Consider the following 13,390-nt stretch of genomic DNA (forward strand, 5'->3'; position numbering starts at 1 on the left):
TCGATAATCTGAACCCATTCAATCTATTTTGATTTCCTCTTCACACCCAAAAAAGCACTAATGTATTAAAACTTCATATAGCAAATAAGGACTGCAAGCTTCCATATCCAGTGTTGGAAATCCGAAGTATTTAAGATACTTTGACTATCATGAGGAGAAATAACGTCCAAAACGTTCGGAATAATATATATATTGTGCTCCCATACAGAGGTGGGCAGCAGCGCGCTAACATGTAGCGGCCGCTACTAGTGGCGCTACATTTTCAGTAGCGGTAGCGGTAGCGATGCTACATTTAAGCAATTCTAGCGGTAGCGATAGCGCCCGCTACATATTTAAGTAGCGATACGAGGTTTTGCCGCTACAGCGCTACCGCTACATTTATAGATAAAGCCTTTAGATTTTACTTAATGGTATTAAATATTATTTAAAAACCAGCATGATACATACATAATATAAATTACAGGTTAAAACTGTACGAAAGATTTCGCTGTAATGTTGTCAACCTCAGCCTGTTACTAGTGTCAACATGTTAGTGGTTACTTGTTAAGTTGTTAACAGTTACAACTTACCGGTATTTTTCCATGTTTCAGTTTGCTTACAGTTATTTTTACAGTTATTTTTATGTTCAAATTTGAAAATATTTCTATTATTATTGAAGCTATTTAGGAACAAAGAATTTATACATTGGCAATCTTTTCTCAGTCCACGTGTGGTAAATATTAAATTAACTAATGCCTTCTTAGCTGTCACAGCGCTAGTAACCAGAGAGCAGCAGATTGTCAAGTGAGCAGCGGGTTACAAGATTTTCAACATCTTCAAGGTGAACAACGCTACGGCATGATTAACTACCGCTAATTAATAATTAATTTGCTCAAATACGACATAAGCCCAGGAAAACAACGCTGAACTAATCATGTAACGAATGTCAGGTAAGAAAACATCCTGTCTTATTTCATAACAAATATTCCACCGTCAACAATTTTTTCCCCGTTTTAAACAAAAATTTCATGAATATAAAATGGAATAACAGAGATCAAAGGGAGACTGCTGGAAGCCTGACGCCACGGTAAGTGAAATTTATTTAATTCTAGTTCAGAAATTCATGCGCGAATAAATAGAAAATCAGATCGTCTGTTATGTAATTTTCTTTCAATCACCTTCAGAATAGAACGAATAAATGAAAATATAGACGAATAAATAAAAATATAGAACTTTAATGCATTTCTCATTTGAAATTATATGAACATTAATACAGAGTGTTGGTAAATCAACAGAAATGATTAGATAAATAATTAAATCGGAGAAACGCGTGGCTAAAAGCCATTTATATTAATCATTTCCAGAGCCGACTTGTTTGTCATTCATTAGGTAACTATTAAGATGACTATTAATTCATTATTGTGCTCCCATTCATCGTGAATAATATGACTTTTTACAATTATTCATGTTTTCATTTGACCATTAATTTGTATCTTCAATTTTTACTATATCAAGACGCCCATCCTATAGATCGTTAAAATTTCAATGAGCGGATTCCGATCCATATACTCATCGGGGTACTGTCGATCTAGATACCGATTGGGATACGCTCGATCATAATACTGATTGAGATACCCTCGATCTAGATACTGATCGAGAGATGCCCATGGCTTTCAACTGAATAATTGGAAAAGCAGAGTGATATTTCCAAAGACTGTATACAGTCTTTCCAAAGACTGTATACAGTCTTTCCAAAGACTGTATACAGTTGGAAGACGTCCACAACCGATGAGGCTGATATTGGAACATTCATTGTGCTCTTAAATTATTTATAACATTCAACACAAAAGGAGCATCAGTTAACCCAGTCTGAGTTGGATACTGGTTCATGCCTAATGAGGTACAACAGGCAAAGCGCTAATTGGTGCAAGAGAAGTGCAACCCTAATTAAAAGGAATAACGGACATAAAGAGTCCACCGAAGGCTGTTAGGTGGCCACCGATAAGCTGCTCATGATATTTACTACGGTATTTATTCTGCTTTGATGTTATCCCCGCCGTATTTAACTTTTGATTGCAAACATGAGAACATTGAATTTCCCACCATGTTCCATAACATGTTACATAACAAGCTTCATTAAATTGCGGAGGTGCAAGTTCTATGCTGGCTTTCTCAACAGTTATTCTAAATTAGTGAACGTGAAAGCTTGTTATTTTCCATTAATCATCTCTCTAGCTAACTTTTTAACACTCAGTATCGTTAAAAATAATGATTGTGAATGATTTTTAGGCCACACAGTTACCCACTTCCTTTCATGCAAATACACAGGATTATGTTTCTGAATGAATGAGCATAGCTTTATAATCCACATGCAATCAATAGGACTTGATTAAGCTAATATAAAAATGTTGTACTATGTTTTGAAAGAAAATAAGTTTCGCATCGCGTAGTCCTATTGCGAGCGTATCCTGCTCCCAGGAAATAGTGAACAAACACACAACTTAGTCCTACAACAGATGATTATTTAGCCCAATTTTATTATTCCATTTTACTGTCATGAAAAAAATCAACGTGAATATAGAAATAATCGTTATAATGAATAATGATAGTAAATATTTGTATCAAATTTTTCTGTCGAATAACTGAAAACTTTTAGGCATTAATTTAAACTCTGCTTAAATAGATATGAAAATTCGGATTGTCTGAATTCTCTTTAATTGATTGAATTTGATTGTCTGAATTCTCTTTAAAATGTCTGAACGCTATACCTACAGTATTACCCAAATCGGGTAATAAAAATTGCTCAATCTGCTCATATAAGTAATAAACTTTCTGAAAATGAGAAATAAATAACTGGACTTCTATGTCTAACTTTCAGAGAAAATATGAATAAGAGCAGAACTACTCACCCTTGAAAAGTTGTAAGTCTTGAGATACGAGATGAGGAACAGACAGAAAGTTCTGGCGCATTCCTCCTTCTCCATGATGAAGAATTCTGGCAGGGCTGGAGTGGGCGGTTCTGGGGGCTGTGTTAGGCCGGTGAAAATATGCGGCTCTGTGGTGAAAATATTCTGGGCTGCAGCAAACAGCGTTGTAGTCCTACGGTCTTTTTTCAAAGAATGACCAGACTGGGAAATTCCTACTTCACAATTTCTAGATGAATCTCTCAATTCGGACTCTTCCAATTCAAGTACATTTGCTGACAAATCTCTGCTACAGGGGTGAAGTGACACAATTTCCTGTATATTTTTCTCGCACGAGTGGGTGAATTCATCGGTTGATATTTTATTCGATAAATACAGGTCTACTGCAACAGCAACTTTCTCGAAGATGCATTCGGTCCGTAATTGCTCTGTCGGTGCAGTGTTAAATTGTCCAGACCGACGCATGCCAGTGAAAGAGTGTGAATAATCGTTAATTGAGCATTCCTCAAGGAGAAGATTAAATCGACACAAATTAGTAAGCTTCAAAGAAATCTGCTGCAAATATTGCGAACTATATTTTCGAAAATTTTTCACGGATGAACAGCAGGAGATTAAAGCTTGTTTGTATGAGAGAGAAAGTGTAGACATGGCAAATTTTTTAATAAATTGCTTTGCACAGCGGTTCTTCCGTAATGTTTGGGTACGAGAAAGCTTGGGAATTTTTCGCAATTTCTCAGTGAGCTTTGAAGATTCTCGGTGTTGCTGAACGGCTTGCTTCTTGCGACGCACGAGTTTGACTTTTTCATCGTGAGAAGACGGCAAGCAGATGAGAAATGAAACAAGTTCGTTGTTTTTCACTTGAAATGCAGTCACTTCGATGCCATCCATGAACAGCCAACCGGCCTCAGTGTTGCATCCGACGTCTATCATATCACTTTTCGTCGCTCTTTGGTTATTATTTATCCCCTTCCCACTTTCTCTTCGGTCTACGATTGTCATGCACAGCGATCCATCAGCTATACAAGGAACGTCGCCTTCGATAGAATATTCAATAGAGCTTAATGGGCGCTGTTCATTTTCGTCGGCATCCTGCGTGACAAGAGGCTTCCGATGTTTACTGACGTTGCGCAAGGACAGCGGCTGTTTGTTGTCATTTCTAGCATCTAAAAAGAGCACGGATCTCATGCAATTGCAAGCACTATTATATTTCGGGTCTTGTTCGACCTTTGAAACTAATTCCAGCTGTTCGTTATTTGCACTCTCAAGATGACGGCTAGACGGGAGGATATTTTTGACACAAAATGTAAAGCGATTATGAACTGGCCATATGATATCGTTAGTAAAATTTTTTCTATCGAAAGTTTCTTGCGAATGAATTAGATTCAAATCAGTTTTCAAGTAGTTTTTCCGAGTCATTTGATCGTGAATTCTAAAATAAAATTTCCTTTCCGTTCTGTGGTAAATTCTATCTATTGCCCAATGGAGGTCAGAAAATGAATCCCATATAATTAATGTGAAGAAAAAGCTGAACCAAAGTCGGGTGCTTTTCTTCGCTATCGTCGACATCAGCTGTCGCCTGGGAAACTTGGCACCTTGTTTTGACGCCATGGCTGGACGGGCATCGCGAGCTGCACGACCGAAAAACAGCAACCATTAGTTTAAGTCAAGTCCTTAAAATTTAATGTTAGAAGCCACACTCTTTAATGTTAATGAGGGGAAAATGTGGCTGGATGAAACTAGAAATAAATACCTTAAGTCGGTTTATAAATGGCTTATTGCTATTGCCGTATCATTTCCTGTAAATGAGATTTAAGGTGTAAACAAAACAAAAAAAAATATTAAGGATACATTGAAAATCACAAACGTAGTCTAAAACAAAATATTCGGGATAAGCCTAAGTATTAAAAAACTTTAAACAAGATAATTACGAACACACTAACTAACTCACTTTCCAGCTGGATATGGAAAACCATCTATTATCAAACGTTTTAGCTTCATCATTCTGCTTGTTTTCGGAAATATTTGTCTTTTTTTCTTATTTCGTACTTTTAATGGATAAAGCTTTTCCAATTAGAGGCTGTAAAAAGCAACTGCTAATTCCTGAATGGATTAATCAATAACTGAACGGCTTTAAACTAAACCACATAATCAAATAGTCTTTTAATAACTTCCCGATGGCATCCATCATATGATTACTCCAATTATTTCAAAGTTTGCAGACTAATTTACTGGGTTAGCCGCAACTTTGAGAGCCGCAACATGGCAGACAGAAATGAAGCTGTTGTGCCACAGCTTCGCCACTTGGCCAAGCGTTGCGTGTGGTGTGGCTATTGGCCGACAGTTCTGGAGGTCTTGTGCCACAAAGACACATTGTTCGGCAATGCCACTCGCTTTCTTTTCAGTCTCTCTTGCAATGTGGTGTCTATTTTGGCGGCGATATAAAAACTTTTCGCAGATTTTAGTAGATGCCATCGTTAATTTTTTACCACGTTTTTCTTAGCTCGCTTTCGTGTCCGTCTGTCTGTCTGTTTGTGATGATCAAATCTTGCAATCGATATTTCACCAACTTTCCCGCTAGCTAGCGCTCTGAAACTTCTAGGGAAGCTCAGCTCCCGATGACAATACAATAATCAATAATTTGTAGCACGTTTCCAGGCGTATTTATTCAATGAGGCGTATTCATACGCCTCATACGGAATAAATACGGGAACAACAATGTATCCCCTCGAATACAATTTTGTACAGAACTTCGGAAAGAATTTTCTTTCGTGCATTTGCGTGGCCAACTGAAACGTATCTCGATACGTACGTCAAGTCAAGTAAATTGGCTCGCAACAACGTTTTTCATGTGTAGCAACGGACTAAAAAGGAGAAAATAAAATACTTAAAAAAGACTTTATCGTGTGTTGTGTGCTTTTCGCTTTAATCATAAATCTGCCCGACACACGTTTTTTGGGGCGAGCCATAATTTATTTTCTACTTTTTAGTCCACAAGAAAAACGTGTTTTTTTAAAAAGTTTTTTTCATGTACGTACAGTACATGAAAAGTACATTTCATATCTGGAGTACGTTGTCACAGCTATAATAATTATTCATAGTTCCATGCAAAAGTAAATTCTAGTATCTTCAATATTCGATTTTGCTCCATGCAGTCTATGATCTTATCATCTCAATCACATTTAGCTTATTCATGTCAGGCTTATGCACAGCCAAGCCTGATCTCTGTAATAAGTTATAGCTATAGAAGGAAAATTTGCTCTCCAACTTTTGACATTAAGTTGGAAAATTTAATTGCTGCATAGTACATATTTTGGCACAAGCAAGTATACAGAAAATAAAGGATGTGTCATCATTATTCTGATTTAAGCACAAATCACAGAAAATAAGGCTTTTTTAAGTTAAGTTGTATTGTTTGGATAAGATTTGTGTAAATTATATAAGATTAAGAAAGTAAATTTCCCAACTGCCTATTAATCTTCTTTCTCTACGCATTCAAGCCTCCCTGAACCATCTCTCCAACACTCTGCTAATTTCAATTTCTATTCATCTCCCCATTTAGCTCCCTCTTTCAATCCCCAAAAACATCTTTCTCATTTGCTTTATTTGAAGGTCTGTCTCACTTGTGTACTGAAGAGTTTCTAACAACTCTGTTCGCTTCATCGACATTAAAATCGGCATTGGAAGCCTCGAGCAAGCCGTGGCTGCAATAGTATTATAAAATTATTGCCAACAATTAAAACTTGACCGTGAATTGGCCGAAATGTCGTGTGAACACTGAATGTTGGGCTTGAATTTTATATTCAGCAGAATTTGTCAAACATATCGGTTTCAAGCGCGTATAAACACTGTTGTATGATGAAGAAAACATTTAATTGAGATCATGTTTACAGCAGCAAAATTAATCAAATCAACGTAGAAAAGTTAAAAAGTACCTGTTGAATGTTTATTGTAACTTGCAATTGTTGAATTTTATGAAATAGTGTAAAAAATTAACTGTTGAATAAAACCTTTTTTGCACTATTTCATAAAATAATGCAAGTCAAAAAATGATGTGACTTGATCATTATAATTATAGGAAACATTAATTACAGATATAGGATCGTAAACAATTGCAAACGCTGTAATATTCAATTTGTGAATCAATTAACCTAGTGATCGCTTCCCCGGATATTTTGCCGAACAGATCACCTGACCTCAAACCAAGTATTGTGTCTACTTTTAACGTATGCACGACAGAATAATGAATATGAATATGAATAATGCTTCTACAATTTTCTGGAGCAAGGTCATCAGAAATTTCAATGGTGAAGTTATGATGATGAGCCACACCCAGTTTCAGGGTCGTATCGCGGAAGTCAGTCACGCCAACGGCGGTTCATCGAGGATGGAAAATCCACATAAGTACAGGACAAGATCCTGATATATTTTTTAATCGCGCTCCTATTTTATAATTTAAAGTAAGGCACTAAACAATTGCCATCTGCATTCGGCAAGCGAAAACGCGCTGAAAAAGTCGTGCACCTGAGCGGAGTTTCCAGGTTAAGTATCCTTATTGTTCATAAAATAATCGAAAACTCGGACTCTGAACAATCACGTCTTTTCACGTTTCACTCTTTTTCAAGATCAAGCTTAACTAAAATCTGAGAGAAAATTATTATCGTGGCATACGTTTTAGTATTGCTGCTGTGACAATGCCAGAAGAGAATATTCTTCAAAATGCGTTAATCCATCATCGAGTTTTTGTTCATCTGAGTTCAAATATTTCATGCAGATCACGTAACTGATGAAATTGAAATGTTAAGGCAAGCAATGATAACACTCAACATTTATAATATGCACTGTAGTGCAATTCGCATCAATTATAATCGGGGGTTAAAAATACTGACTGATACATTTTTCATTATAATTCCAGAGTGCGTGTAAGTATGTTTATATTTTATGTTTTGACTTTTGATGTTGAGCATTAAGATTTTTGGTGTAAACTCAATTGATAATCTAGGGCAAGTTTTGAAAAGGTTTTGAAGACCGGAATCACGAGAATTGGTTCAAACAATTTCAAGCTCACAGGTACAAGCAAATCTAACAGCGGAATGTATGACGTAGATCAAAAACCTAATTTCACAAATAAAATAATTCCAATAGAAATACATTCTAAAAATTTAATCCGCACATGCATCTCCAACAGAAAAAATACAAGTTGAATTTGGACGTTTCTGACCAATTTATAAAGCGAAGTCAAGTCTCGTTCGAACCCTTGACTTCTATGCCATGACCTTGAGAGCGAGTGAGAGACTCCGGCTAAAAGCTTTTTATTGGCCGAGTTCAATCAGAGTTGAAAAGTACTGGACGTGTTTTGAGTGTAAACTGAAATATAAAGCCATACTAGACAACTGAATGCTGCTGGTGGAGGCGCAACGGATTCAAAGGCTAAGAAATAAAATCCCCTCTGCGCGTATCTTTGATCATTTTATGGCAGTGGGCGCATTCGAGCTTGAATTTCTCTTAAGATTTTCGACGGATATGTAACATTTTGCTCTGCTACCAACAAATTTTCAAGTTTTGTCTAAAATGTAAAAAAAATTGTAGGGTGTAAATTTTTTACTTTTTTAGTTTGAAAAATGAGAAAAAATTTTCTACTTAAGCGGTTCTGTCAATGCTACTTAACGGAAGAATTCAAAACACGAGATATAAGTACGAAAACTAGAGTTTTTGTTCTAATACCATACGTAACTAGAACTTATTAATTGTACAGGCAGTACATGGCACTGTCTGTATTGAGCGAGGTCATAGTAGTAACACTTCTGTCATGTCACGGTTTAAACACTTCATTGCTCTACTGTCTGGAAGATATAATGAAATGGATAATGCAAGTGTTAATAGATTGATAATATAATCATAATAATAAAAGAATAAATGTGCCGTCAATTAAATGAGTATTGCTTCTGTCATATTCTGAGCTCTGAAGCTCGAATCCGAGACGAGAGATTTTCTTATGAGAACAAAATCAACAATAAGTAAATATCTACCCAGAAGAAATCAAAACACAACAAACATATAAAGTAATATGAAACATTAACATTCTCATGGTCCATTCACTATTCTTTATCAGAGTAATTCTAATCACATTCTATTACTGAGTCTTCTTCTCCTCCAGCTTTTTACACCGAGCCATCTTACGACGTTTGCATTCATTTTCCTTCCGAGGAAGCTGAAGTGAAATGAAAATATATAAATTTGTATAATAAATTCCCGAGCAAATATAATCACCCCAGCATCTAACGCTAAATAATTTCAATTTTGTAACCCGCTAGAGACACAATTTATATCTAAAAAAATTATGCATCTCAAAATTCATTGGGACTGATTACATAACAAGGGCTACGATTTTAATAAACTTAGACAAATTAATATTTTCACACAATTGTTATTCCTATTATAACATAGCGGTACATGTAAGCAATTACACAATGTTTTCGGGTCCAGTTGGCCGAAATTAGATATCGTAATGTTGGACATTTAGATGAAGATAAATACAAATATTTCATCTTAACAAAATTTATTTTACTGAGCATGACTAAAATCAAATTACAATTCGCCCTACAATTACTTGTAGAATGTGAGTCATTTTAAAGAAACGATACGCACTTTTCTGTGGCCCCCACATTTCCTAAACCGAGTTTCCCGATTCCGTATTCCGAGTAATCATGCATGCGGACGCCCAGATGCTGGACCACAGTTCCGACCTTCGATGAATTTCAAATCACCACAAGAAAACCGACCTGCCATAGAAACTCGGCCTATGCAATCTACTCATACCAAGAAAAATGAAGGCAGCAATAATGGCACGCAATCAGTTGATAAAATTTTGAAGTCAAATCAAAATTTTGAAAGCCGTGTTTTAACAATTGCGGTAGTAACTGCGTTTCAGTTTGAATTAATAACTTCTTTATTTGTGGAAATTTTTATGCTTGCATCGTTGATGCTTTTAGAATATATATAAATATATATTAGAAAAATATTAAATTACGTATCGAAAAAAATATTCTTTTAATAATTTAATATTCATGATTTAATTTTCCTTTATAAAAGTTCCGTTTATACAAATTTTGAAATCAATATAATTTATAGTACTTTGTTAAATGATAAAAAGAACAAAATTGAATCTTGCAAATTCTAATCCATCGATCATAAAAATGTAGAATGTGAGTCATTTTAAAGAAAATATACGCACTTTTCTGTGGTCCCTACATATTGAACCGTGAACGTCAAGAGGTATGATTATATTATGAATCGCAAATACGATTAACAAATTTTAAAATTTGTGTGTAAATTTTGTAAAATTTGTCTACCGCCTACCCAAGTGATGTTTTAGCTAGAAACTACGGGTGCTACTTGACTTGATCTTGGAATATTTGCGACCTCCGCCGGAAAGTTCCGCATTCTAATGTCGCTTTCATATTCGCGACGCTCTTATTCCCCGGTGACCGCAATAGGTTTTACTTGCCTAAAAAAACGAGACCTGGGGCAGGTGTTCGTGTGAGGCGAGGGCCGACCAGGACTATTGATTGTCGGACCAGGTTAGGGAGCCACGCTCTTCTATTATTAAGCCACGCAGCCGCTGCATGAACGCTGCATGAATACTGCATGGATACTGCGTGCATCCACACGAGTACAACAGGAGGCCACGCAACGCTGCGTGAAGGCTGCGTGCAGCCACACGAGTACAACAGGAAGACACGCAACGCTGCATGAAGGCTGCACGAAGGCTGCGTGCAGCCACACGAGTACAACAGGAAGCCACACAACGCTGCACGAAGGCTGCACGAAGCCGGCATGAAGGCTGCACGAAGGCCGCGTGCAGCCACGCGAGTACAACAGGAAGACACGCAACGCTGCACGAAGGCTGCACGAAGCCGGCATGAAGGCTGCACGAAGGCTGCGTGCAGCCACACGAGTACAACAGGAAGACACGCAACGCTGCATGAAGGCTGCATGAAGGCTGCGTGCAGCCACACGAGTACAACAGGAGGCCAAGCACACACTGCATGAAAGCTACACCTGCCAACGTGTGCGTGCAGGTAATACTGCACACAGCGATGCCCTCTCTACACACGCTACAGAGCAAGAAGCAGCATCAAACATTGAAGGCAGATGCTGCTGGTTATTAAACTCCTACACAAATGCGACGCAATAAAATGCAGATGTAACACAGCGCAAGTCTACATAAACCCCACATAGAATATGAGGCAATGTACCACATCAAAGTCCATGGATTATTTAGATGCAGCATAATGCAAGCAGACTCTCAAACGCTGAAATGGCACGTGGATATTCATGCATTGGAGACAGCGTGGAGCACATAGTTAGCGATCTTCAAGCATTCGTTGGTATTCTGGACACAGAAAGTGCTGTAAAATATAGCATACAAACAATTGCATGTATATACAATGCAAAAGTAAGAACAAAATACGTTAACAAATTCATCTTTACATGTGAATACAGGACAGCGCGCTCCTGAGACACGTAAGCAGACGAGTAATATAATTTCATTCAAGGGTCAAACTCTCTAGTTTTAATGCTATCAGGAGTTTAATCGCAAGAACAAGAGTTATTTGACACGAATAATGTTTATGTCAACGCATGAAAATTAATCGTTAAATATTACAGCGATATTTAATTTGAAAATTCAATTAAAATTGCTTCAGCCGTGATGAACCGCACTGGAAAATAGTATTCTAGAAAAATGTCATGCATTTGCTAGACCATGGCTATGGCTGCAGCCGTTAATCAACGTATGCTAAGAATGACCCGTCGGTTACATCATCAAACAAGACAAGAGAATGAATTTAGGCTCTCTTTTTCCCTCAATTTTAACGTACAGTTGTGATCGATCATGAGTAACAATGAATGCAGCGTAGTTAGAATTAAAAATATTGAGGGCATCCTGCTTGGTTTTAGCAGTTCCGTGACAAGCTTGTAGTCGTTTGCTCGATAACTCATGGCATTTGTGAGCGGAATTACACGTAATACTAGCGTCTACTAAAATACTATATTACTGTTTTATTTATCGTAATATTCGAAGATTGTTATAAATCAATTATGTAATGCTAAATAAAAGATGTTTAAATTAGGTCGTCCAAATGCAAGATAAGATTGTCGATGAGTCTCACCTGGATCAAAAGTTTACCTGCTGCGGTCACTGTGTTACCATCACTGACTTCCTCCCTCACTCCTGCAGCCCTCATTTGCCCCTCTCCCCCTCACCCCACCTTCTTTGTACCTGTACCTGTACCCCTCGCCCCACCTCCCCCTCGCCCCTCACTATATTGCTTAACTCCCCCCTCCACCACTCAATCCCACTCTACCTCGTCCATACAACTCTTACCTGACACATAACTCTCTTTTCAATGTTCACTATTTTCAATGTTCCTACTTCCAATTCTCACTCACTTGTCCCTCCCTCTTGTCCCTCTTACTTGCCCCTCGCATTTGACCCTCTCACTTGACCCTCTAAATTGCCCCTCTCACTTGACCCTCTCACTTGACCCTCTCACTTGACCCTCTCCCTTGACCCTCTCATTCACCCCACTCACTTGCCCCTCTCACTTAAATTGCTCCTCTCACATGCTCGTCTAACTTGCCTCTCACTTACCCCTCATCTTCAATACCTCACCAAGCCTCACTCATTCTTCATCAGCATTTACCTCTGCCACACTTAACCTAACTTCAATCGTCCTCTCGTCCTCGGCCCTCGTCTAAATCACAGATAAATCCCACTCCTCTAACTCTGCTTCACTTACCCTTGCATTTGTCTGCACTTCAGACACACCTTGCAGGCTCAAAGCTCTTTCGTGAATGACCGGTCTGCTCTGATTTCCTGTGGTTGGGATGCTAATGATAGCGGTTGCAAGCACTGCTATGGTTGCAAAATTAGGTTGTGGGTTGAAGCAATCTGGATTGGGAGAGGTTGGGGCTGAAACAAGCTGGGTAGGGAAAAGTAGAGGGTGGAACCAAGTGGTTGAAGAAGGGTTAGGGTGGCGAAAGGCTGGATTGGACAGAAATAGACTAAAGATTTAAACCGTTCGAGCGTCACTCATATTGGTGCGCTAGCGATACTTTGTTTGCATAATTGTGCACTAGTAAAGCTCGGTGTTGCATAAGGATGCAGTAGTGATGAGCAGTAGTACATAATATCGAACTTGCCATCAACAATGGCTGCAATTCTAAATTAGTCTATATTCGTAGCATATGAGTTATCTTATTTGTTCATATCAGTCATATATCTCAATGACTGAAAAACGTGCATCGGTATAGATCTATCATCCAATGTCACAAAGAAACATTGAAAGATCAAATTCTCTCTAGTGTTCTTCAACCGAAATATCCTCATACGCTACGAATTCAAGTAAATTTGGAACTGGTGCAGGGAAACAAGATTTTTTATGAGATACCAGATTAGCATTTTTTAGTCCGATATATCATCACTT

General features: G+C 37.7%; 1 protein-coding gene across 1 annotated transcript in view; it reads right to left on the minus strand.

Moving 5' to 3' along the window:
- Positions 1–12,111, minus strand: part of LOC108681740 — a 34,272-nt gene extending 22,161 nt beyond the window's left edge. The window contains exons 1-2 of the mRNA XM_018170809.2: positions 12,074–12,111; positions 2,889–4,531 (exon numbers count right to left, since the gene is read on the minus strand). Of these exons, the coding sequence (XP_018026298.1) occupies positions 2,889–4,511 (1,623 nt within the window). The 5' untranslated portion in view covers positions 4,512–4,531; positions 12,074–12,111. The remainder of the gene's footprint in view (positions 1–2,888; positions 4,532–12,073) is intronic.
- Positions 12,112–13,390: the final 1,279 nt, after the last annotated feature.

The sequence above is a fragment of the Hyalella azteca genome, unplaced genomic scaffold (assembly GCF_000764305.2).
Source record: "Hyalella azteca isolate HAZT.00-mixed unplaced genomic scaffold, Hazt_2.0.2 contig10650, whole genome shotgun sequence".
Lineage (NCBI taxonomy): Eukaryota > Metazoa > Arthropoda > Malacostraca > Amphipoda > Hyalellidae > Hyalella > Hyalella azteca.